Source organism: Alosa sapidissima, chromosome 4 (assembly GCF_018492685.1).
Source record: "Alosa sapidissima isolate fAloSap1 chromosome 4, fAloSap1.pri, whole genome shotgun sequence".
NCBI lineage: Eukaryota > Metazoa > Chordata > Actinopteri > Clupeiformes > Clupeidae > Alosa > Alosa sapidissima.
Window position 1 is genome coordinate 30,638,987 of NC_055960.1, and position 23,074 is coordinate 30,662,060.

The 23,074-nt window shown below is 41.9% G+C and overlaps 1 protein-coding gene across 3 annotated transcripts in view; it reads right to left on the reverse strand.

Moving 5' to 3' along the window:
- Positions 1-23,074, reverse strand: part of rad18 (RAD18 E3 ubiquitin protein ligase) — a 48,403-nt gene that overhangs the window by 21,482 nt on the left and 3,847 nt on the right. For all 3 annotated transcript variants that reach the window (XM_042089051.1, XM_042089050.1, XM_042089052.1), the window contains 5 exons: positions 16,488-16,909; positions 14,184-14,283; positions 11,287-11,468; positions 9,457-9,527; positions 9,293-9,356 (listed from right to left, as the gene is read on the reverse strand). In XM_042089051.1, the coding sequence (XP_041944985.1) occupies positions 9,293-9,356; positions 9,457-9,527; positions 11,287-11,468; positions 14,184-14,283; positions 16,488-16,909 (839 nt within the window). The remainder of the gene's footprint in view (positions 1-9,292; positions 9,357-9,456; positions 9,528-11,286; positions 11,469-14,183; positions 14,284-16,487; positions 16,910-23,074) is intronic.

The following is a 23,074-nucleotide window of genomic DNA, read 5'->3' on the forward strand; positions in this document are numbered from 1 at the left end:
CCACTGTCAACCCAAATTGAATGGCCAATTTGAAATTGAATGGGCAACCAGTTCCTATGGCCACTTGGCCAGTGTGAATGCAAATGGGAAAAGAGTAGTTAGTAGAACTGTTTAGAAGTAGACTGTTCCTATAACTACGTTCCTGTCAGGATTTCTGTTGTCCGGTAATTACCAGACATTGGCCGGGAAAAAAATGAAATGTCTCCGGTCAAATTGTCCAATTGAAATTGGCTAATAACCCCGTCCCCCTAACGCAATCTGAATTTGAGAATAAGCCTTAAAATGTAAGCCTATATTAAAGAAATACGTCCTCTGGCTATGTTTTTAAATGTACAGGCTCTACCGTTTGAAAGCTATTAAACAACACGCATAGCCTATGCTGTATTTCAAATAGGAAACATTTCAAATAGGAAGCGCACGCTTAAAACGTCCATGTTAAACAACGAACAAATGAGTGAGGCGGTTCAAACATGGCCAGGCCCAGGCAGACTAGCCTTAAAAAAAATTTCAGAGGCCAGACGCGATGGATGATGATAAATTGGTAATGTCTGAAACCTCAGATGTCCGGTCAACTCCACCACCACCAGATAAAAAGCAGAAGTGTCGGGTGTATCTGTTGTAATCATGACGTTGGAAGTGGAGTTGCGGGGTTGCGGCCGCTCCAAGACACGGTCATTCTCCGTGTACACTGGACATGCAACTGTGTTCTGTACCCAAAGCATACAGTAGGCCTATGCTTTCTCTGTCTATGATCTGCAGGGTTAGGGCCTCCTCGACAAGGAGATTGCTGGTCCGCGGATAATTTCCGGCACAATTAAACGGTATCATTGAACCGCGGACTGAAATAAAAAGAAACTAAACATTTCCCAGAATAGGAAACATTTCTTATTTTATTGTTATCAAATAAAGAGGCATAGCCTTAGGGGGTAGTGGTGTGAGCGCTCATTCTTGTGTGTGCACATCTGTGCAAGTTAAACAGTGGAACCACTGAAGATAACGTGGGTAGCAGCAACAAACAACGTAGCCTTTTTAAAACAATGAACGAAGCGGACTCTTGCTGTCCATGAAAACATAGATACTGGCTAGATCTTGTTAGGCATGTTTATGTAAGTTAGGCTAATGAACATGTTGCATTCTATTCAGCCTGATTATGTCATTTTTAAAGCTACATAGCCCGTCTCCAGTTTTCCTCAACTTGACTAGGTAATTAAAAAGCGATAATAGGATATTTGACCGGCATATCATCAAAATGTCCGGAAAACTAAACCTCTGCCGGTCACTTTGACCGGCACCATTTTTTCCTAGCGGAAACTCTGGTTCCTGTAACTACTTGGTGGATAAGTGGCTAATGAGACATATAAGCCAGCCGTAGATATGCACTGTTTATTAGCAGTTCTATCACTGTTCTATTACTGTTGATGGGTGCAGTCATCTTGGAAATTCAAACTTGTGATACTTGGGGTTCAAATGAGCAAATAGGGCATTCTGATTGCAATTTCCTGCTCGTAACTGGGGAAATAAGACTGGGAATATACAACTGGAGATGACTCGAGTACAACTGGAATGCACCATAAGACAATTAGAGAGTAAATTCAGAGTGGTTAGCCTTCTCACAAACACAAGATCCTCTGTGTATCATCTTCTTTCTTAACTTCATCTGTGACTGATGGATTTTCTTATTGCACATCTTCCCTGGTTTATCAAAGGCAGATGTGAGCTGAAATGCATACCACAAGCGTGGGACGGGAGCCAGCAACACACGACCCTTCAGTTCTATCCTTTCAGGTATTCTTCCGGGCATAGCACCAAGGTCCCAGCGGCACTGACCGAGGGTCAAGGTAGGTACAGTGTGATTAGACCACACAGTGAATTTTCCAGCCCAAATTCAATAACGGGCCTGTGTGAGAGACTAATTGCAGCCAGCCAGGGCCGGATGACAGGCCTTAAATGGTTTCTACAGTCTCTTCAGCTTTCCACCTTAATAATCCGAAGGTGATGACGAGATGCCATTATGACCCTTTCAATCTTAGCCCCTGAGGTCACAGTGCATTTGTCTGAACAGAGCAGCAAGAAAATACTTCCAGATCTAACATAAAAGTATTGATGTGTTTATTTGAATTTTTGTGGGAAACTTTCAATGGGAATTAACAGGAATATACAGGAATTAACAGGAATAAACAGGAATTAATGGGAATAAACTAGGACATTTTAATATGGCAAGTTAGTCTATAACAGGGAACTTAAATGTAGTGGACAAAACCCAATGTTGTAGCATAATATTAGTTAAAACAACCTGATTTAATGCAATTTCAGTCAAATTTCTACCCTGCACATACGTCAATCACATGCACACAGCAATCAGCATAGGCTACTAGACATAAAGGAAACCTATGGTGCGTTCATGTGCATGGGGAAAATAAATTCCCAGTGATAACGTCATCTCATGTGGGAATAAATGGTGTGAAACTGGGGGAAGTTTGCGAACAGAGTTGCCCAGTTATGGGCTTGTTGTCACTTTTGTCCTCAATCAAATGGGTGTACGTCCTTTTGCTTAAGCTCTAATGGGACGATTAATAACCATATGCTAATTGCCTGTTTGATTAAGCTGACAACTTTAGAAATAATCATAATCTATAAGGTTTGGGGTGTTCTGTTGTGTCATAATATTTTTTTTTCACAATTTTCTGGGATTCTGACTGAACAAAGTGATAGTCAGTCAATGTTCCAACCAATCGGATTTTGTTGTTGAGTGGCGTGGTATATCTTGGGCAGTTCAGTGGTTTCAGTGTTGCTAGCTTAGCACGCTAGTAACCCATAGGCAGAGAATACAAGGAAGTTTATTGTCACATGCATATAGTTACTGGGTGTAAGAAATGCAGTGAAATTATGTCTGGTGTCTGCCTATTTGTGCATTTATGGGGAGAAGGGGGGTAAAAAGTGCAGTGGAATGGGATTCCCGCTAGCATGGTAGCTAGCTTTGTATGCTAAGCTAAGCGAAAATACGAACAAACAAATCATATTGCTTATTACAAAACAAAATGTTAATGTTTGTATATGAAACAGGTTGTATGAATTACCCAAAATTCCCAGTTAATTCCCATAAGTTTCCGGAAAGTTCCTTTGCAACCCTATTAGCAACTAGCAATATGTTGTTAATAATATGTTGACAATTGCTCACAGTATATTAAAATGAACCCAAACAAGTAGCCATAAGTTAGGAGAATCTAGATTTGAATCTATGACTGATCTTTAGCTCAAACCAGAGCCTGTTTACGGAGAGCTGGTTCACTCCATTGTACCTGCAATCTCTTGCAGTTCCGCTAGGGGCGATCACGAATAAGTGCAAAAACAATGGGGGTCTATGGAGCTAGACGGCTGCATATGTCTCTTTCACCTGGTTGTCATTTGAATAATCAAAGATTTGATTGTGGTTTCTGCAAGGTCAATATGGATTATAGGTCAAAAGTTGAATGAACGAGTATTTACGTCCTTTCAATTTCTTACAGGTTGGGTCGTTGTTGCCCACAACACACTAGCTTTCTGCTAATGAATGACGTCATTGATGCATTTGAAAGGCTTTTTAGAACAAATAAGTGACTCAAAAAATAATATTCAACGGTGTGTATTTTCTCTGCCCCCTCTTTTGAATGCAACACTCAAATTTCTAGACAAAAACTTATACACCGAGAAAAGAGGAATTTGAGGGGTACAGCTCCATAGACCTCCATTCATTCTGCACTTATTCGTGAGCGCACTCACGTGGAACCAGAAAAGAAACTGCAATCAGTTCAGAAACCGGAAGTTTCCCGAGAGTGGCGGTTCTCCCCTTATTAGACATTCAAACAGAATCATCTCATCTCATCTCTGATTTGTGCTTTTTTGGGGTCATTTTCAGAACGTTCCCTACAATCCTGTACACACATATCTGGATATTTAAAAAAAAACTTGAACGGATAATTTTTAAAATGCCTGAAGTGAAGATTTTCTAAAGCGCCTCTTTCCTTCTATCCATGTGGATGTTGGACCTTTACGTTGTCTGTGTTAGTATAGCAAGACTCCCAATCAGTAGGCTACCCTCCAGGGCTACCCTCCAGTTTTGTGCTGTAAAGCGACATTCAATAGCAATTCAACCTAGTCCGTACATGAATCACATTTCAATTTTGTTTCCATGTTTTGTTTTGTCTCTCTATTCCATCGTTCTAGACTGCTTATTTTAAAAATTTACCTTGAAGTTTCTTCTCTGGTCTTGAATGTAACTTTGATGGAGTTGTTATTGTCACCTACCGGTCATGATAGTTTGAACACATAGAGGGACAATAGTTTGCAACTGTTTTTTGTGTTCTAGTGTGTGCAGAGATTCAATAATAATAATAATAATAATAATAATAATGTTTGTTTAATTTAAGGCCATTTCCACACTTATTAATGGCCAGAGCACTGTGTGTTATAAAAACTTAAATATGTTTCTTAAAATCTATGCTAATAGATATTCTAAAACCTTAAAAGGTGGGACCTTACTAAAAACATCAGCTATAGAATTTTGATAATAAAATTGTTGTCTTTAGGTTTTCAAGGCAGGGTAACAGATCAAAATATGTCTCACTGACAGGGGCGTTTTGCAAAACTGGCATAATGGAGGATCTTCACAACTCAATAGAAAGCTATGAGTGAATCTTGAATGTCCTATACGGCATCTGGTATAGACTATTTGATCGTGTCTGGATTGAAAAGAAAAAAATAGTCTCTTCCTTACAGTAGGATGGATTTCATATAGCTTGTTGTTGGTACATTGGTCCCGTTCAGATTGCCACTTATCTGTGATGTAAGAGTTCAATATAGGTTTAAGGTCTGAGGCAGGGATTTGACATTCTGTGAGTTCTTCGTTAAGGGCTTGCTTAGCAGCACTGTCCGCTTTCTCATTTCCTCTCAGACCAACATGGCCTGGGACCCAGCAAAAAACTACATTCAAGTTCTGGTTCTTTAGTCTTTCTAGTTTATCAAGGATGTTGACAATAATAGGATGGTCAGTTTTTAAGGATTCCAATGCCTGGAGACATGATCTAGAGTCTGTAAAAATTAAAGACTTTTGTGGTTTAGTCTGATCTATATATTCAAGTGCCAAATATAAGGCACGAGCCTCAGCCGTAAAAATAGAACATATTCCTGGTATTCGTAGTCCACAGTCATCCACTCTGGAATCATCAGTATAGATTGGAATGTGGGAGGGGAAGTGACATCACATGTCCATATACTGGTGCTGGTACTCATTTGGGTGGGTTCTTGATTTCTTCCTGTGACTTAAATCCTTACCAATTTCAGGTCGTCTCAAATTCCACGGGGGAATAGAGCAAAAATGAGTCTGCGTTACACGGTCCATGTTGATGTTCAGATCCTCAAGGTAGGGTCTTATTCGGATTCCAAAAGGACTGATATACTTTGGTCTAGCTTCATACAACGGCAGTTATAATAATAATAATAATAATAATAATAATAATAATAATAATAATAATAATAATAATAATAAATAATAATAATAATAAATAATAATAATACAAATTAATGTTGTGTGGACGGAATAAAATAATAATGAATAAAAACGGATAAAATAAAATAATAATAATAATAAAACATATCTGTGTACAGCAGTGGTCTCCAACACAGTGCCCGCGGGACGGCTATGAGGCGCCCCCAGCGCACCTTCTAAAAATAGCAACAGGTCGCCTGCAGATCACGCTCTAAAAACACACTCCATTGTGAAGTTTTCAAAAGATATTCAAGTCTAGACCAGAACCATTTTAAGAATGTATGTAGCCATACATCTGTAACATTAAATTGATATTTGCTGAAAATTGCTGATATTTGTTGAAATTGTAGCTGCGTTAAATTTTAGCCTTTGGCTCCAAATACGGAAGCGGAGCGCATGCACGCTGCTCGCACGCATAGACAGTAAAGGGGGAAAAAACTTGCTCGTCTGGTGTAGCCAATGGAAGCATATCTTTGCAAAAGTTCTGTGGCCATTCCATGTTCGTCAGATACGGTTCTTGCATGATTGTTCAAGGACTGAAAAACAATTGCTTTAGCTCACAGGCCTTTTCTCCTTCGTAGGCTACTGACGTATAATAGCGCTGAAAATGTTGTAGCATGCATGACTGAGCAGGACTGTGCATTACCTTTTTTGTCAGATCATGGAGAGATTTCAGGTGTGCAATAACTTTAAAAGGAGTTTTCATATGTTAGGGTGGTGTGGGCGATTACTATTGAAATGTTAAAACCGAATTGTCCACTGAAATCAGAACTTAAACAACCCCTGAATTCATAATAAAAAATAAAAAAAATAGATTAGATTCCCCATGCAAACTTTGAAATGAACAAACTGAACAAAAATGTTGGTAGTGTTGCATAGGTTATTGATATTAAATTTGAAAATACAGTTGCTTAATATATAAAGACATATAGGCCTACACAATATTGATAATTTAAAAGTAAAAATCACATAGGCCTATTATTTTGGAGGACTACCCTCGCAAAAAAGGGGTGAGGGTATGTTTGTTTTAAATGAGTAGCCCTCCATATGATTTTGTGTCTTCAGGTAGCCCTCATTCCCAAAAAAGTTGGAGACCCCTGGTGTACAGGGCCTAAACTAACATATTTTGTTTGACTTCCGATGTCACCCATTACTTCCACTATAATCTTATACCTCAACAACTTCTTTTTGTGAATAACCGTCTATATGTAATTCTGTTAAGCAGAATTCTGTGAAGCAGATAGGCTCCCACACACACACACACACACACATTCCATACAATAAGCCAGGAATGGAGCCAAGCGACATGACTTACTGCACCTTTAAAGATTACACATGATTATTTTCACACGGAGGATGTGACACAGGTGACCAACCTTACTATTATTAGTTTCCTCTGAGTGAGTTCCCCCACCCTCTTCCTTTCATTCACTAGCATGCTGCCACAGGAATGAGTCATCAGCTGTCTGTATGATTAATCAGGAGGTTATCACAGCCAGACACCTATTTATAGAGTCCCCCTACCCTACGTGGACAGCATCAATATTTCAATATCCCCTTCCATTTTCAAAGTTTAGCCTGCCGAGCTATTTTCAAAAGGGCTTTCATCGCCTGCCAGGTTGAGTCTATATGACATACAAATACAGTCTTCAGCGCTTCTCAGAGCCAAGCCAGCGCTGGGACCAGGGAGCGCCTCTATCACAGCACACAAACCAGAAGCCAATGCTATTACAGGTGAGTGGGGTTTAAAGTAGAATGGGTCAGGGGCCCTGAGACTGGGGGACAGAGTGGACAGTGGAGGTGAGCTGCAACGTATAGACACCAAGCGGGGACCACGACCATATGGCCTTTAGGCACATGGCTAGCATGGTAACATTCTAGGGAGGTGTGGCTACAATTGCATTAGCAGGTCATTTAGCCCATTATTGCCCATTAAGAGTCCTTTAGTGTGCCATGTTGTTGCAAAACATATGGAATCGGACCAATCGGGCGCAATCTCCGTGAGGAATCAGGGGCCTATTGCACAAAACTAGGATAAGGGATTAAGCCGGGATATCTTGGTTATCCTGGCTCAATTTATCCGTGATCCAGTTGCACAAAAGCGGGATAGGGGGCAATAGGATATGTTATGGTATAAGTTACCATGGCGATTTATTCTGTGGAGCTAGCCTGCTCCAGACCAGGCTAAGTTCCAGGATCTATTTAATCTCATCCCTTATCTTAGTCAGAAGTCACCACAAACAGAAACCAATAGGTATTCCACTGCCCACTACACATTGTTATCACATATACCTAGACCCAGTCATTATTGAAACGTTTGAGATCATTAATTAACTTTTATATACTCGCCATTCCCGACCTGTCATGCGACAATGTGACGTCACGGGAGTGCGTAACCATTTTGTGCGTGGTGGTCGCGGCACTAGTTGCAATATTCTCCTAAACAGAGGTGTTGCTGTTGTGAAAAGGCTATCGCTACCTACTTCACACCGTAGAAGAAGCAATAAAGCCGCTCTAGTTGCCATGGTGAATCACTGAATCTGTGATCGGTGGCGGGGTCTATTTGAGGGAGCCGTGAGCACGCACTTATCCAGGATAGGTTTCACCTGGCTTGATGAATCAGTGTCTGCTCATCCTGGCTTGCTCCTTGTGCAACCAATTAAGCCTGTACGCTCTTGTTTTGGATTCATTGAGCGCAGCTCAGTAACTTATCCCGGATGTCTTAATTCTGCTTTTGTGTAATAGGCCCCTGGTCAGCAACAACTGTATGTTTAGGTTGCTTGCTCTTTCTCTTCCTAAATCTCTTGGCAAAAATAGACATTTTCTTCAGAATAATAATTACAAGTGGATAGCCTATTTATGATGACTTCTTGAAGAGGCCAAAAGCCAAAACACAAAGTTATCAGATAAAAAAAAAACAGAAACGTTCCTGTTCTCACACAGCAAGCGTCTGAACGAGGAAGAAAAACTTTTTTATCCAAACTTTAATGCGCAGCCTACACATTTGGCTTTTAAAACCACATTTCTAGGTCATTTTACAGTAAGATACGTGTTCGTGGTGAAATTAGAAAATACAAAATTTAGTCCTTTTTTGACCGTCTCTGCATTCAAATCGCTATATCTCGAAATGGATTTCCGTGACATAGGACTCATTTCGTCATGGCACGCCCCGCACAGAATCATGACCAGATTTAGTGTGCACACGCACACGCACACGCACACGCACACGCACACGCACACACGTCAAAGCACCATAGGTGTATTTCAGGCCAGCTAGCATGGGCCGATTCTGGGAATATAGCTCTATACCCGTGCAGAGACCACATCAGAACCAATTGAAAAAGGCTTCCTCACAGCATGGAGGGCAAATGGGAGAGAATTGAGCCACTTGCCAGCCGAGAGCAGACATCTCAGTCCACAGAATCTCATCACGGTTGCCAAGCCATTGGGCAAATGACTGCAGCACACAAATAGGGGATGTGAGGTGAGTGATAAATATCGGAGGATACGAGGCAAGCACCGGTCTGGATTTCATCACACTCCACTGCATATGCATAATCGGTTGTGTTTATGGTAACTTTATTTTAAACCAGCAGCTACAGGTTTTGGTCTTCAAGATTATTTGGTAGTACAGCATAGTTGAAATTATCTAACTTATTGAAGTTTCATATAAAAACATTTTTAACAGTTCCGACAACTGCATCACATGCATATGAACACTGAAATATGGCTGGTATAAAAAAAAAAAAAAAAAAAAAAAACACTTACGGTAGTTGGAGTGCACTGCCTCAATCTCCTCTTCAGTTTGATCCTTTCTGAAAACCAAACCAGTCTGAAAACGGGATCAGACGGAGAGGAGAACGAGGCATTATTACTCTGCAGGACCATGGGGCTCCAGGTTGTGCCTGGGAGGTGGATGTTTTAGTACATACCGTTTTATTTGTCTTGTCCAACTGCAGCCTCATCCTCTCATTCATCTCCACCTCCTTTGCAATGACTTCAGCTGCAGAAAAAATAAATAAAAAATTATTCCTCAAACATTCCATTTATAAATATGAGAATCAATAACTGTGGACTCCCATAGCCTCTCGCCACTGAGGTAAGACAATATGCAGAAAATCAAGATAATACAATCTTCTGTTTGCAAACACAAAAAGATACCAAGCTGGTGGCAGTCTAAGGAAAGAATGTGTGTGCACAAAAACAATATATACTATTAATAAACCAAAATTTGTTTTCAAAACATGCAACACACAACGCAAAGAGCAGGTAAAGCCTGCCCATTTTAAGATTCTTCATCTAAGGTCTGTATGTTTTCCCCTGCAACCACATCAGCACCACTGACAGATGCAATGGACAGCTTCTGAATGAATTAATCATACTTCTTTAAAATTACTTCATTAAAGCCATATGTTCAAATGTATTACCTTGAGCAACGTGTTGAGCTTACTACATTCCTCTCTCTTACCCGCATCAAAGTATTACACCATGCGTACCATACATACACCACTAGACACTTGATGACATCCAATTTCATGACAGGCGCCAAGAGATAACATGTGCTGTTAGCATTTGACATTTCCCCCCTACATCACCTAGCCCTGAGGGAGCACACAATATACAACCCATTCATGGCCCTGGAAGAGGAGATGGGAGAAGGCCATGGCCCTTGGCCATGCAAGTGAAATGAAATGGAAAGAAAACACAACAAAAAGAGAATGCCCATGAAGAGACAGCCTCTACCCAGGGTTGTTCTGGGAAAAAAATAAAATAAAAAAATCGAACCAACCAACCAACATAGCCTGAGAAAAACCAGCATCACCGGATGACACACACACACACACACACACGCACACACACACACACGCACGCACACACACACACACACACACACACACACACAAACAGTTATGACTGATTCTGTGAATCTCTTGACATATCCATGGAAACTCCCAAATGTATTCTGTGCCAAGTGGCTGCTGGCCGTGGGATGCAGCAGTAACTCAGGGGGAGCTTTGCAGGGGTGTGACACGGCAGACAGTATAATTCACAACAGTTGGGCCAGACCTCCAGTGAAGAGCGCAGGCGAGGGAGTAAATTACCCCAGCAGGCCACAGCGCTGGACAGGCCAAAATTGCACCTTTTTAGCCTCAACTGTTATACCATCTCTCAGCCACCCATGCTTCACCGGCTCAAACACCAATGGCCATTAATAAATTAGGTCTACATGCAGACACACATTACCCATTCATCATCTACGGCACAATTTTAGCACATGAGGGCTGGCCACAGGGTGAAACTGCCCATGAGGCTGACATTTACAACTGCTGATATTTAACAGCTTTGATACAGATGGGAAAGGCAACCTTATCTGCAAACACCAGCAAGCCGGCCAGTTTTCATCCTAGCGCAATTATTTGCAAGACTTATTATTCTAATCAACTCGGGACTGATTTTAGCAACTGCTCACCATCAGGGCTAATCAGTCGGTAGAAACAAAAATCGGCAGCCAACCTGGTCTGGCCTTGGTTAAGACCATCAATGCCAGTAATCAATTCTGCACCACTGTTTCACAACAGGCTATACTCTAGTGTAGTTGGTGTTAGTGGCTTGTAGCCTTTTAAACAGATACAGCTTGAGTTATACAGTAGCTTCTCTAAATACCTGTTGCCATCACAGTATGCCTGCGCCACCTCTACAATCGTATGGCAAACATATGCATCGGCACTGGTAGAGAGCCTACGACTGGCGCTAGTGCTCACCAGAGCGGGGCTCCTGGGCGTCACACTCGGCGTTGTAGATGTGCAGAAACTCCTGGTGGCGCCTGATCAGCTGCTCCTTAGTGCCCTGTGTGGGCAGGTGGCACTCGCGCAGTCTCCTCCTCAGTTCCACCAGAGACAGCAAATTATACACCACTTTGGCCATGGGCTTCCGTCGCCCAGAGCTACAGACAGACAGAGTAACCATGGTTAGAGGAGAGTGAAACAACCCAGTAGAAGATCCCTGAAAACTGCGGCAAGGAGGTAAAGGTTAGTATGTATGTTTGAGTAAGGCATTGTTTATATTTACATCTGAGAGGCTGTTCTGTGTATGACAATGCTTAAGAGGATTGTTTGATCTTAAAGTATTTTTTCTAAGGATTGAGTGTTTGTATGAGCTGGGACACTTCCATAGCAGTCTCCAATATACGGAATGAGAAGCAATGAGCAGGTCCAGCTATGTAGAAGACCTTTGTTTACCTAACCTCACAACAGAAAAGCCAGGCTGGTTGTATTGCTCAGATGATCTCACCGCTGCTTTTGATACCATTGATCATGCTATTTTAATTAGAAGACTAAGAGAATGTGTTGGCATAACGGGTCCTGCTTTGGACTGGTTCATATCCTATTTGTCCAACAGAACATTTTTTGTTTCAATAAGTCATTTTACTTTCTCTACCTCAGCTATTACTTGCGGTGTTCCCCAAGGTTCAATTTTAGGACCAATATTGTTTTCCCTGTATATGTTACCTCTAGGCCACATAATTCGCCGCCATAACATATTATTTCACTGCTATGCTAATGACACACAGCTGTACCTCTCAGTCAAACCAAACATGCTTAACAAGCTAACTGTACTGCAGGATTGCATAGCTGATGTGAAAGACTGGATGTCACAGAATTTCCTACAGCTTAACTTAACAGCTTGACAAAACAGAAGTCCTTTTCATTGGCCCTGACAAAGTCTATAATCAAGCTAAGACTTTTCTTTAGCCTTTTAAATTTAGCCTCAAATAACAAGACTACTTCTAGAAACGTAGGGGTTTTATTTGATACAGATTTAAAATTAGACCAACATGTAAAACTCCTTGTGCAGTCCTGCTATTATCAACTGAGAAACATTTCCAAAATCAGATCTATGCTTTCTTTAAAGGACACAGAGAGAATTATACATGCATTTGTCTCATCTAGACTTGATTACTGCAATGCCTTATTCACCTGTTTAAATCGTCATTCCATCTCTCGTTTACAGACTGTTCAGAATTCAGCAGCCAGATTTTTGACAAAGTCTAAATTTAGGGAACATTACTATATCACCGCAGTTCTGGCCAATCTTCACTGGTTGCCAGTGAGTTTTAGGATTGATTTTAAAATCCTCCTTACTACCTAAAAAACATTACATGGTTTGGCACCTGACTATTTAAAAGATTTATTAACCCCCTACTGTCCGGCTCGGCCCCTCAGATCCTCCAGCCTGGGACTTTTAGTTGTTCCAGAAAGTAAACTGTCAACTAGGGGTGACCGATCATTTGCAGTTAGAGCACCCAAGCTTTGGAACAGCCTCCCTTATAACATCAAATCTGTGGCTGTTTTCAAATCTAGTCTAAAGACCCACTTATATAAAATTGCTTTCCTTAAATAGTGAATGATTCCACTCATGTCTCTGCTAATTTATTATCATTTCTACTATACTACTATACTGTATACTTTTCCTATTTTCTTTTTTTCCCATATATATTTAGTTAAGTTTGTGTTTGATACTTTGTAGTTTGGTAGTTTACTATTTTATCATTATTATTATTACTATTATTATTATTATTATTATTGTTGTTATCATTACTATTGTTTTGTTTTTTGCTTTGTTTTGTTTGTTTGTCTGTAGAGCACTTTGTGCTTGAAAAGTGTTAGTAAAAGTATTATAAATAAATTGTATTATTATTATTATTATTATTATTATTATTATTATGATGGATCTGCTCATGTGCATTTTAAGCAAGCGGAGGAAGAGTGTGGAGGAATAAGAGTACGCTTTGTGGGATCACTAATCATCCTGCCAATAAATGAGCCAAAAAATTTACGCTCAGCTATTTTTGGGCCTCAACTTGTGACAGCACAAGGTTTTTCGTTGAGCCAGTGAGAGAAATCTAAGCCGTTTTAAGCCCTGTGTAATAAGGACAGTGGGTGAGACACAAGGCCAAATCTGGCCTGCAGAAGCAATCTCAGGAGCCCTCAGCACCAGAGGAAAGGTCAGGGAGTGAGCTGGCCCAGGCATGAGCACCCTGGAGTGAAAGAGAGAAAAAAAGAGAGTGCATAGAGTGAAAGATAGAGGAGGAAAATAAAATAGAGAGGGCACCACACGCTTTTGGACTGAGGTGTGCCATCAATCCATCCATCTCCGTGTACGTAATGCAAACCTCTGCTAAAGGGTATTACAGTGCTGACACCAGAATCATCAGTCACAGCCTGTTGCTAAGGACTGCCAGTAATCAAATCAGCTTGGCTGTCAATCAATCAGGGATCAAAAGCCAAAACCAATGCACAGGCCTTGATCAGCGAAAATGTGTATCTTCAGGGATAAAGACTAGATTGGACTAATGGACGCAGGGCAACAAGACTTCCAAGATAAAGGGAAAGCCAACCGGATGGATGGAATGGAAGACCACCAGGAAGATAGTGTCAGCTAATTTGCGGAGATGGGAAATCTTGATTGGGCTTTGAAAAAGAAGCATCACTTTCTCTGCTGCATGGTCTAATCATACACAACACACAGTATAACCAAGTTAATGATTTACATCTAACAATGACAGTGCTGTCTCACGTGCACCGTGCGTGTGTGTGTGTGTTTTTGTGAGTGTGTGTGCGTGTCCATGTGTTTGTGTGAGAAGGAGCTGAACAAACACCTTCGCAGGGAATCCTTCTTCTCCTCGCTCCTGAGACAGGTGTCCAGGTGCTTGTTAATGTGCTGCTGAGAGACAGGAACCTCACACACCGGACACTCCACTGGAACCACACACACACACACACACACACACACACACACCACCAACACAAAAATCACATCAAATACACATGGCAATAGACCTCTGAAGTGTGCCTACAACTACCATCTTTGCCCATACAAGGAGATTCGGTATCTTGAGATTTTTCCTACGGGAAAATAACATGGGGATTTTGAATTATCGCACCTGTTAAACTCTCGCAGGGACGAAGAAATCAGAAATGCAGACCGTTTTGCTCTACAGTCTTGTCCTCTGGCTTTAAGTGGATACTGTGATCTCCGGTACGTTAGGACGGCACACTTTGATCTACCCCAGAGCTAACTTGCACTGTAACTTGCCATAGGTACTGTAGGTAGCTTCAATTAGCACCCTGATCTCCTTATAGGGGAAAAGATGGCAGCTTTGGTTCCTTTTTGTAGGCGAACTTCAGAGGTCTATAGCAACACTTCAACACAAAAAAATGCTCAAATTCAATCCCAAACGAGGAATGTTCAAACTATAAGGGAGATTACTGATTTCATGCTGTTTGTCAACAAAACAATCAACATACACATAAGAAATCCCCACCCCTCATGTTAAATATTTAAACTGACCAACATGACTGCGTTTATGAGGAGGGATTAAACACTGAAAAAGGTAACTATTTTTCTGGCGAGCATTTTGCTGAGATTTTGCGATGATCCCCAGCTCTGGAAGGGAAAATTGCAAGGCAACCGCTGAGCACTTAAAAGGCCATTCTGTAAACAACCATGCCAGAGATTTGATTGTGTATTCTGCAGGCCAGTTGTAACTCAGTGGGGGACAAGAGACTTTAGGACGTGTTCCCATGAAGTTGCAAAGTCTTGAGTATATTTTCAGTAATAATACACATAAATGCCTGAGCAAATTTGCTCCACAATTTCCATCCGCTCATGGCTGTTGAAGACACAGATGGCGCAATACACTGTGCAACTAATGTTGCATGCAACTGGTGCAAGAGCCACGTTTCCTGTTTATGGAGATATCCATGTCCCAAGTCCCCATGGACAGCACTTACAATTAAGATGTCCCAGCATTCCCACTGCTAATTGTCTGTGATCAAAAAACAAGAAAAAGACAATTGGGAAAGAGGGCATAAGGGTAGGGGAGCAACTGTTTTAAATTATTTAATAGTCTGTTAGGTCAGGAGGAGACAGAATTCTCATTCCTCCGTTACTCTGAGAGCTCAGTAGACCTGAGCTGCTGCTGCTGTTGCTGCAGTAGGACTCAGGGGCCTGTAAGGTACTGTAACAGCTATACCATACCAGCATTTTTCCACAGAATTTCAGGCCAAGCTGTACTGAGTTCACAGCTCGTTTACATTTCCATTACACAGGACAGCACTGGAGAGGGTGTTGACTATCAGAAATTACTGTGAAATACTGAAGGCATGAATCACTATAAAGAGGCCATTAGATAAAGGCTTTTTTGGTTGATCATCTGAACTGCTTTAACCCAGAAGTGTTTATCTCCTATTAGCAGAACCGTTCCCTCATATCTTATCTCAAATTAGATCATTTACTCCAATGCCAGTTACTTACTTGCATTCCCTCAAACCACTGAAATGGATTTATAATTAATTAAAGAAATTGTACACCTGTTACTTTCCTGAAGATCTACAGCCAAGTTAGATTATTTTATAAGTTTACTTAAACAATTCTTAAACATAGGGATTCTGGCATGGCTTGACCAAGATCAAGATAGATGACTTGAGCAAGATACACAGCATCAGTTGGCTTAATTAAACTGAATTGCAGCAGTTTCTCATTGTATAGCACAAATGAGTTCAGTTAATGTCTGTCAGTAGACACTGGTAATACTTCAGAACTCAATTTTTCACAGAAATCTCTGTTTCTTGAGGTCAGGAAAGAAATTAAATAAATCGGTCCCATCTTACTCGAATTGCTGCTCCCAGACAGCTACAGTACATATTTAAAATCATATTTAAAATCTTTTTTTTTTTCCGTACCAACAGTACTGGGTGGTCTTGAGAAACAGTGATCTATGTGAAAAGTGTGAAGAGTTTTCCTTTAAGGTATAAATGAACAGTCTGGGTAGCTCTGCAGCTGATATATAAACAGTACTGTGATCAATTAAGGTGAACACGCTGTGTAGTGCGCAGTGCAATAAAAACTCCATTCTACTAGTGGCATCATCTTAAGGTGGGTGGATGAGGAGCAGTTGTACCTTTGACCACTGGCGTGAGGTCCATGGAGGTGGACGGAGAGCTGAGCTCACAGTTCGTCTTCTCCTCCTTCACCTGGAACTTGGTGGATGTGCTGGCGTGTTGCGCGGCCTGCTCCCTCGGACTGGCCCGAGGCACCTCTTCCTCCACAGGCTCCTGCTTCACCGTGAGCCCGGCGGTGCGGAGAGCGGAGGTGCGCGCCCGTTTGCCACGGGGAGCTGGCGCCTCGTGCTCCCCTCCGGGCTCAGAGGCCGAGCTCGACGCGGCGCAGGGCTGCTTCTGGAAAAAGTGCGAGAGGACAGAGCCGTCCTTTTTGGGGCCCCTCTGCTGCGCCGGCGTTGCTGGAGCTTTGCGCTTGACAGCTGAGGAGGGAGTCTTGGGCGAAATGGGGGGCGAGTCGAATTGGACCTGGGACAACTGCTTTCTGCAAGGAGAGAAAAAGAGAATGGAGACAGAAAGAAAGTAGGTGAGCTGTGCATGGAGGGGGGGGGGGGGGGTAATTTTGCAAACGAGTTTAAGTCCATCACACTGGTGTGAGAGGCACTACACAACATGCCAGCACCAGCAAAATGAGAAAGAGGCACACTGCGAAAGAGATTGAGAGAGTCGTTTCTCTAAGAGGTGCTTCAAGACAAAAATCGCTCTTTTTAGCGTGCGAGGAGCCGCTGAGAGAAACACGAGCCTGCTGACACAAAGTGCACATGTTCAATAACGGCTCTCCTTGGGGGGGGGGGGGGGGGAGAGAGAGAGAGAGAGAGAGAGAGAGAGAGAGAGAGAGAGAGAGAGAGAGAGAGAGAGAGAGAGAGAGAGAGAGAGAGAGAGAGAGAGAGAGAGAGAGAGAGAGAGAGAGAGAGAGAGAGAGAGAGAGAGAGAGAGAGAGAAAGAGGAGAAATATACGCACAGTTTAAGATGTGGGCCACCAAAGCCAGTTGGCCACATGGCTGGAAATGTGGAAAGCAAACAGATGCAGCCGGAGGTGGCGGTCATTACTGCGTCATAAAGGGAAGTCAATGAGGTGTGCAATGCTCAGATTTCCACGCCGAAAAACCTTTTTGCCTTTTCCTCTGAAAGAAGAGCAGTCCTGCGCACAGCTGTGTGCAGCGCAGTCCTCACACGCATGCACAGATTGCACACACACGAAAGAGCAAGCAGGAAACACAGCATAAAGCAGCTAGCCGTACTAACATTGTGTACAAACATAATATTGTGGGTGTCTGTCTGTCGGTCCCTTGTTGCTCTACGTGTCCAATGCAGCTGGTGTAGAATACAATATCAGTTCATACTGTACTTTAAGAAGCATCACAATAGCACTGTGGCAGCTTTTCAATACATTGAAAGCAAAGGTGTGGCATCTGACATATCCAAACCCCATTCATTGGCAAGAGGGCACTCAAGGGCCACTGTTTTTCTCTTAAAAAATAAACATATGAAATCTTTTTTTCTTACCACTTCCTCCTCTTGGACTAAAACACTTTGGCATTACAACTGGACACCTACGGAAGTCGCAGACGAGGTGATAGATTTTCTGTTGTTTACTGTGGTTCAGCAGCAGAAAGGGCGCAGTGCATTATGCAGTGCATTATGCAGTGCATTAATTTGAGCTGGACTTCACTCAAGGCAACACTTATCTATGCCAGCTTAGCGTATCCTAGTAACATTTAGTTATACAGACCAATCAATCCTATCGGGTTCCAAATAGTACTAAATTGACCATGCGGACATTAACAATCACACAGAACAGATTGCTACTATGATCACCACCTTAAGGTTGTCAGTTGAATACTCCTTCAACTCCACCGATGCAGGAAATCATTCCTGTCCATCGCCAAAGCAATATGACAATGACTGTGGGCCGGGAGAGGAGACGTATCCTCTGGGCAGCAATGCACAATGTACATTCCACTTTCAATTTGCACAGCTGGAGAAAAATACATCTTATATTCTATAAATAGTATATACATCAGTGGCTATATAACGTGATTACAGAATCAATCAATATCCAAAATCCCCAATCAATTTTGACTAATTCACCCCATTTCCACTGCATACAAATCATGCTATTTATTCTCTCTCGCTGTGTGTGTGTTTGTGTGTGTGTGTGTGTGTGTGTGCTGCCATCTTACTGCCATCACACTACAATAGGCAATACAAAGGTTAAAGGTTTGTTTCATTCACATTCATAAGATGCTTTCATCAAAAGTTACTTCCTGAAGTTATCCAAGTTCCAAGCAAGAGGACTATGGCACAGAGAGGATAAGTAAGCAGGCAAAATAACTATTGGAGGTTGGAGAAACTGGTTTTGGTAACTGACAGCTGGTTTTGTTTATAGGAAGCCATTTTACCATCACAGCGGCAGAACTAGTGTACACACAGAAACAATAAAAACACCAATTATAAATATAATGCATGATTCAAGTCTCTACAGCTAATCTGTATAGATTATTCTACCTACAGAAAGACCAGTATTCCCACTTGAACACTATAAACACAACTTGCTTCAGTATCTGAGAATTGGAATCATGAGGAATCTCTCAACCAGTAGCATGACACCTGTAGAAATTGTGAGTCCTAGAAAAAACAATACATTAACCACAATTTTACAAAACCCTTGTAAAGGGATGAAAATGTAAGTGAAAGAATCTGAAAACACGTTATCTTCAATTTCTTCAAGTGCTCCTTCCTCCACAAGTTTCCCGACATAATTTTACAGAAAGGTATGAATGCACTCCACTTAAAAATAAACACAAGAACATTCAATCCAAACATGCATAGAAGATTACTATCTTAAAGCAGCAGAACTCCAGAAAAAAGATCCAAAGTGCAGATTTAGCCCTTTCATCTACAAGGCAGAGGAAATATGACTTTATCTCTATGCGTACATACAGGCTCTCTCCGCTCCCAGTACAACACAGGAAACGTCCAGCAGAAAACAGGACCAGCGCACAGAAAGGGCTGTGGACAACCTGTATTCTACAATTCATCTCTGAACATCTAAGAAACAAATGACCTTTCCATTCTCACCTCGCATTTCTTTTTTGCCTTTTTTAGCCTCCAACGTCCCCCATCAGCAGAGACTTCATCAAAATGCCGATATAGATTATGGAAGTCAATAAGACACAGACCGAGGTGTCGGGGATAATGAAGGGAGAGAAGATATAGCCTTCAGTCGCTCCCCTCTGTCACTGACCGCGCCGCACCGGACAAATTGCTGCCTGTACTGCAGCAAACTTTACAAGCTCAGACCGGAGAGAATATCAGACGAGAGAGAGCATGCAGATGGGCTTCTGGCTCAGTCCGTGTCAAATCAGACAGAATCCAGGAAAAGAGTTACAGCACTTAGTCAGATTTTGCTCAAAGTTTGTCTACACAATGTGTAAGTCCCAAAACTAAGAACTGTAAACTATTTTTGTGAATTTCCAATGTATTCATTTACATTTTTACACTTTTAAAAAAGCTTGTAGGCCACATTTGGACAATATCTTTAAAAGTATTTCTAGCCTTCCCAAACTTTGTAGGATGGAACAAAAAACATGTTCTCAGTTGACTGGGCCAATAAGAGATTGTATTGCGTGCCCACTGATTTTATTATTGTTCTTTATATTATTCTTATGACCGCCGCTAGCATAGCGGTCATATAGGGATTGTCTTGTCAAAGTTCTCCCCCCCCCCCCCCCCCCCCGTCATCAACTTCCTGAATTGTTGTTCAACGCCATGTCAAAATAATTAGCTATTTTCAAACCGCTGACAAGGGTCAAAATAGTCTTACACTTTGGTGGTGTGGATAGGGTCCCTACAGACAAACTAAAGTATTGTAAACTTTGAAAGTGTACAGAGAGGTTATAACAAGGACCGTTTCTGAAGGCAGCGCATTGCCTTACTTCGCGTCTCGGTAGCGTCAAATCAGTGGGCGTGTTTGACTTCTTCTAGTGTTGTGATCTGGCTGAACGTGAAACGCACAACGATAATAATAAAATAATAATTGATAGCAAATGGGTACATAAAACAGCCAATATTACCATCAATGTCAGTCTTTTCACATCTTTTTCTAGGGCTTTAAAGAAAAACTTTTTTTTTTTTTTTTTAAGTAACAGGGCAAACCAACACACAACCAAAAACCCACAGAGGAGAGCTGGCATTATGAGAGAAGAATAGGTCATGGTCATATTTGAGTAAGGTTTGCTGGCTTTAAGGTGACAGTGTAAGCAATCTCTCAGCCAGATGTCGGCCGACATCCAAAATACAGATGAGGCAAGTTTCAATGACGCAAGTCTCTTCAAAGTCACCAATACTCCGGGGCCTCCAAAAAAGATGTCATTATAGAGAGGAAAACAGTCGGACAGGCCTAATTATCCTTGACTGTTGTGGATAGACCCGTACCGATCTGTCTCTCTCTGTGTTTTTGGCAATCATTTTAATTAACTAGGGAGGAGAGGCAGGTTGCCACACACATGTATGCATTTTGAAAAATGTGCGGAGCACAACCGGCAGACAGTCTCAGCTTCCCTGCAGTCGGCAGATTAGCGGGGATTGAGGGTTGCAGGACGGGGAGCAGGAGAAACCGTAAGTCCACAGAGGGAGCGAGATAGCAGCACGGCCACCAGACCTGGGCTGCACGTTGGCACAATGTCAACCCCTGCTGCAGAAGCAAGAGAGAGGAGCAGTGGATGATCTAAGCCTACATGACAGATCAAACTGATTTCCTGGCTGATTTATTACACAAGGTTTTGAGGGCTTGAATGGATTCAAAGTAATTTGTATTTTTGTTGGAGGGTGTGGTGGCGGTGTTGGGTAGAAGTGGTGGTGGTTAGGACCTGATTTCCCTGAGGTATGTGGATATGCAACTCACCTTGAACATTCCAAGATAAGACAAGAAGGCATATTAAACCAGCTACAAACCCACACATGCACCAAACAGACTTAGTCAGAATGATCCTAGTATGACCGGCCAATAAAGGTCTCCTGCAAAGGAGAGAACAGGACTCCTCATTTATCTGCACTTGACTGGGTCTATTACTAGCAGTAATTTGATTAGCATCATCATGAAGTATTCATATTCAGGATGTCTGATAAGCCATTGGCAGAACATTCGCGCAAGATATAATTCAAATTTGAGACACTTTGTTACAGCCCCTTACAGCCATCTGCAACCTCCCCTCTCAGTGATGTACTTGATTATGTCAATCATCCACTGATTTGCTCAACTTCAGAATAGAGTAATCTCATAAGGGATCCTTAACTGCAGAATAAAGTAATTGCATAAGGGATCCTTAACAAGCCATTCAATCTGTTAACTCTTTGGAAGCTCAAGTAAAGTATCAACCACCATAACTCCATATAGCAGGTGACATGTATGCACAAGGATTTAACATAAGCACATAAACACAGACTAACAACTCCAGGGTCCTGAGACAAGCAACACTGTATGCAGCTGTGTTGGGTTGCTATCTACCAATAAAGGGGGAGCAAAACCCATATGATCTTCTTAGAGACTGATGTAACGGGGCCCTGACTCTTGATTGGCATTAAGGGGCTCATTGATTACTAGAGCAGCAAGAGGAAGTCAATATGGTGGCCTAAAAGTAGAGGGCTAATTACTTTTAGCTCACCCAACACCCATGGGACTCACAGGCCATCGGTGCAATGAAGGCGATTTACCATTACAATCACCTCAGCAACTGCTAATCAACACTCTTCAGGAGTGTCAAAGCTGTGTTCAACAAAAAAAATATCTGAGCTAGCTATCTGGACACCTACCAGTGGGATTTAATACCATCAACTAATGGATAAGGAAAAGCACTGTATCAAGTCTTTTAGCTAACCTCCACGTTCTCAGTTACTTCCAGAAAACACAAAACTATGTTTGTGTCTACCACACCCGGCACATCGAACAAATGTGCAGGGGGAGTTCCCGTTTCAAACACAACTCCCTGAGGAATCATTGCATTCTAAAAACAAACAGATGAAAGGAGGACGAGGTTGGAAGTAGAACTGGAGAGAACAAGAAATTACTTGTGGCCCACATTTCCTCCATCTGTACCTGGTGTGAGCGAGGTCACCCTTGGCACCGTGGCCCTTGCTTCCAATTTCCAGTGGCAGACAACAGGAAATTAAACAACAGGGAGTGTGGGAGCTCCATAAGCCAGCCCCTACCCACCCTAGTGGCCATGTGAGACTCAGGGGCAGAGAAAATCACAGCTTCCCATAGAAGCCACTGAATCCACCGATGGCAGCCCGTGGAGCAGATTAAAACAAGATTGGGATGCAGCTCAAAACAACGCCCGACTTTGCATGCAAGCACAAAACGGACGTTATTCAGTCATTACCCTTCTGACACCTCCACTACAGGTGCTCATGTGATAACTGACCTCGGCAGAGTAATATACCACTAATGGTCATTTAACAATATGATTTCTAACTAATATGCTAGTTTTTTCCCCCCATTCAATCTGGCACGCGAACCTGTTTGTAAAGCAGCAACAACAACAAAAAAAAAAAAAGACAGTCAGTTTATTAAACAGAAATCCCCATTTGATTGTTAAGGGAAATCCTCTATTTGAGGGGGGATTATAGAGTGGATATTACAAAAACC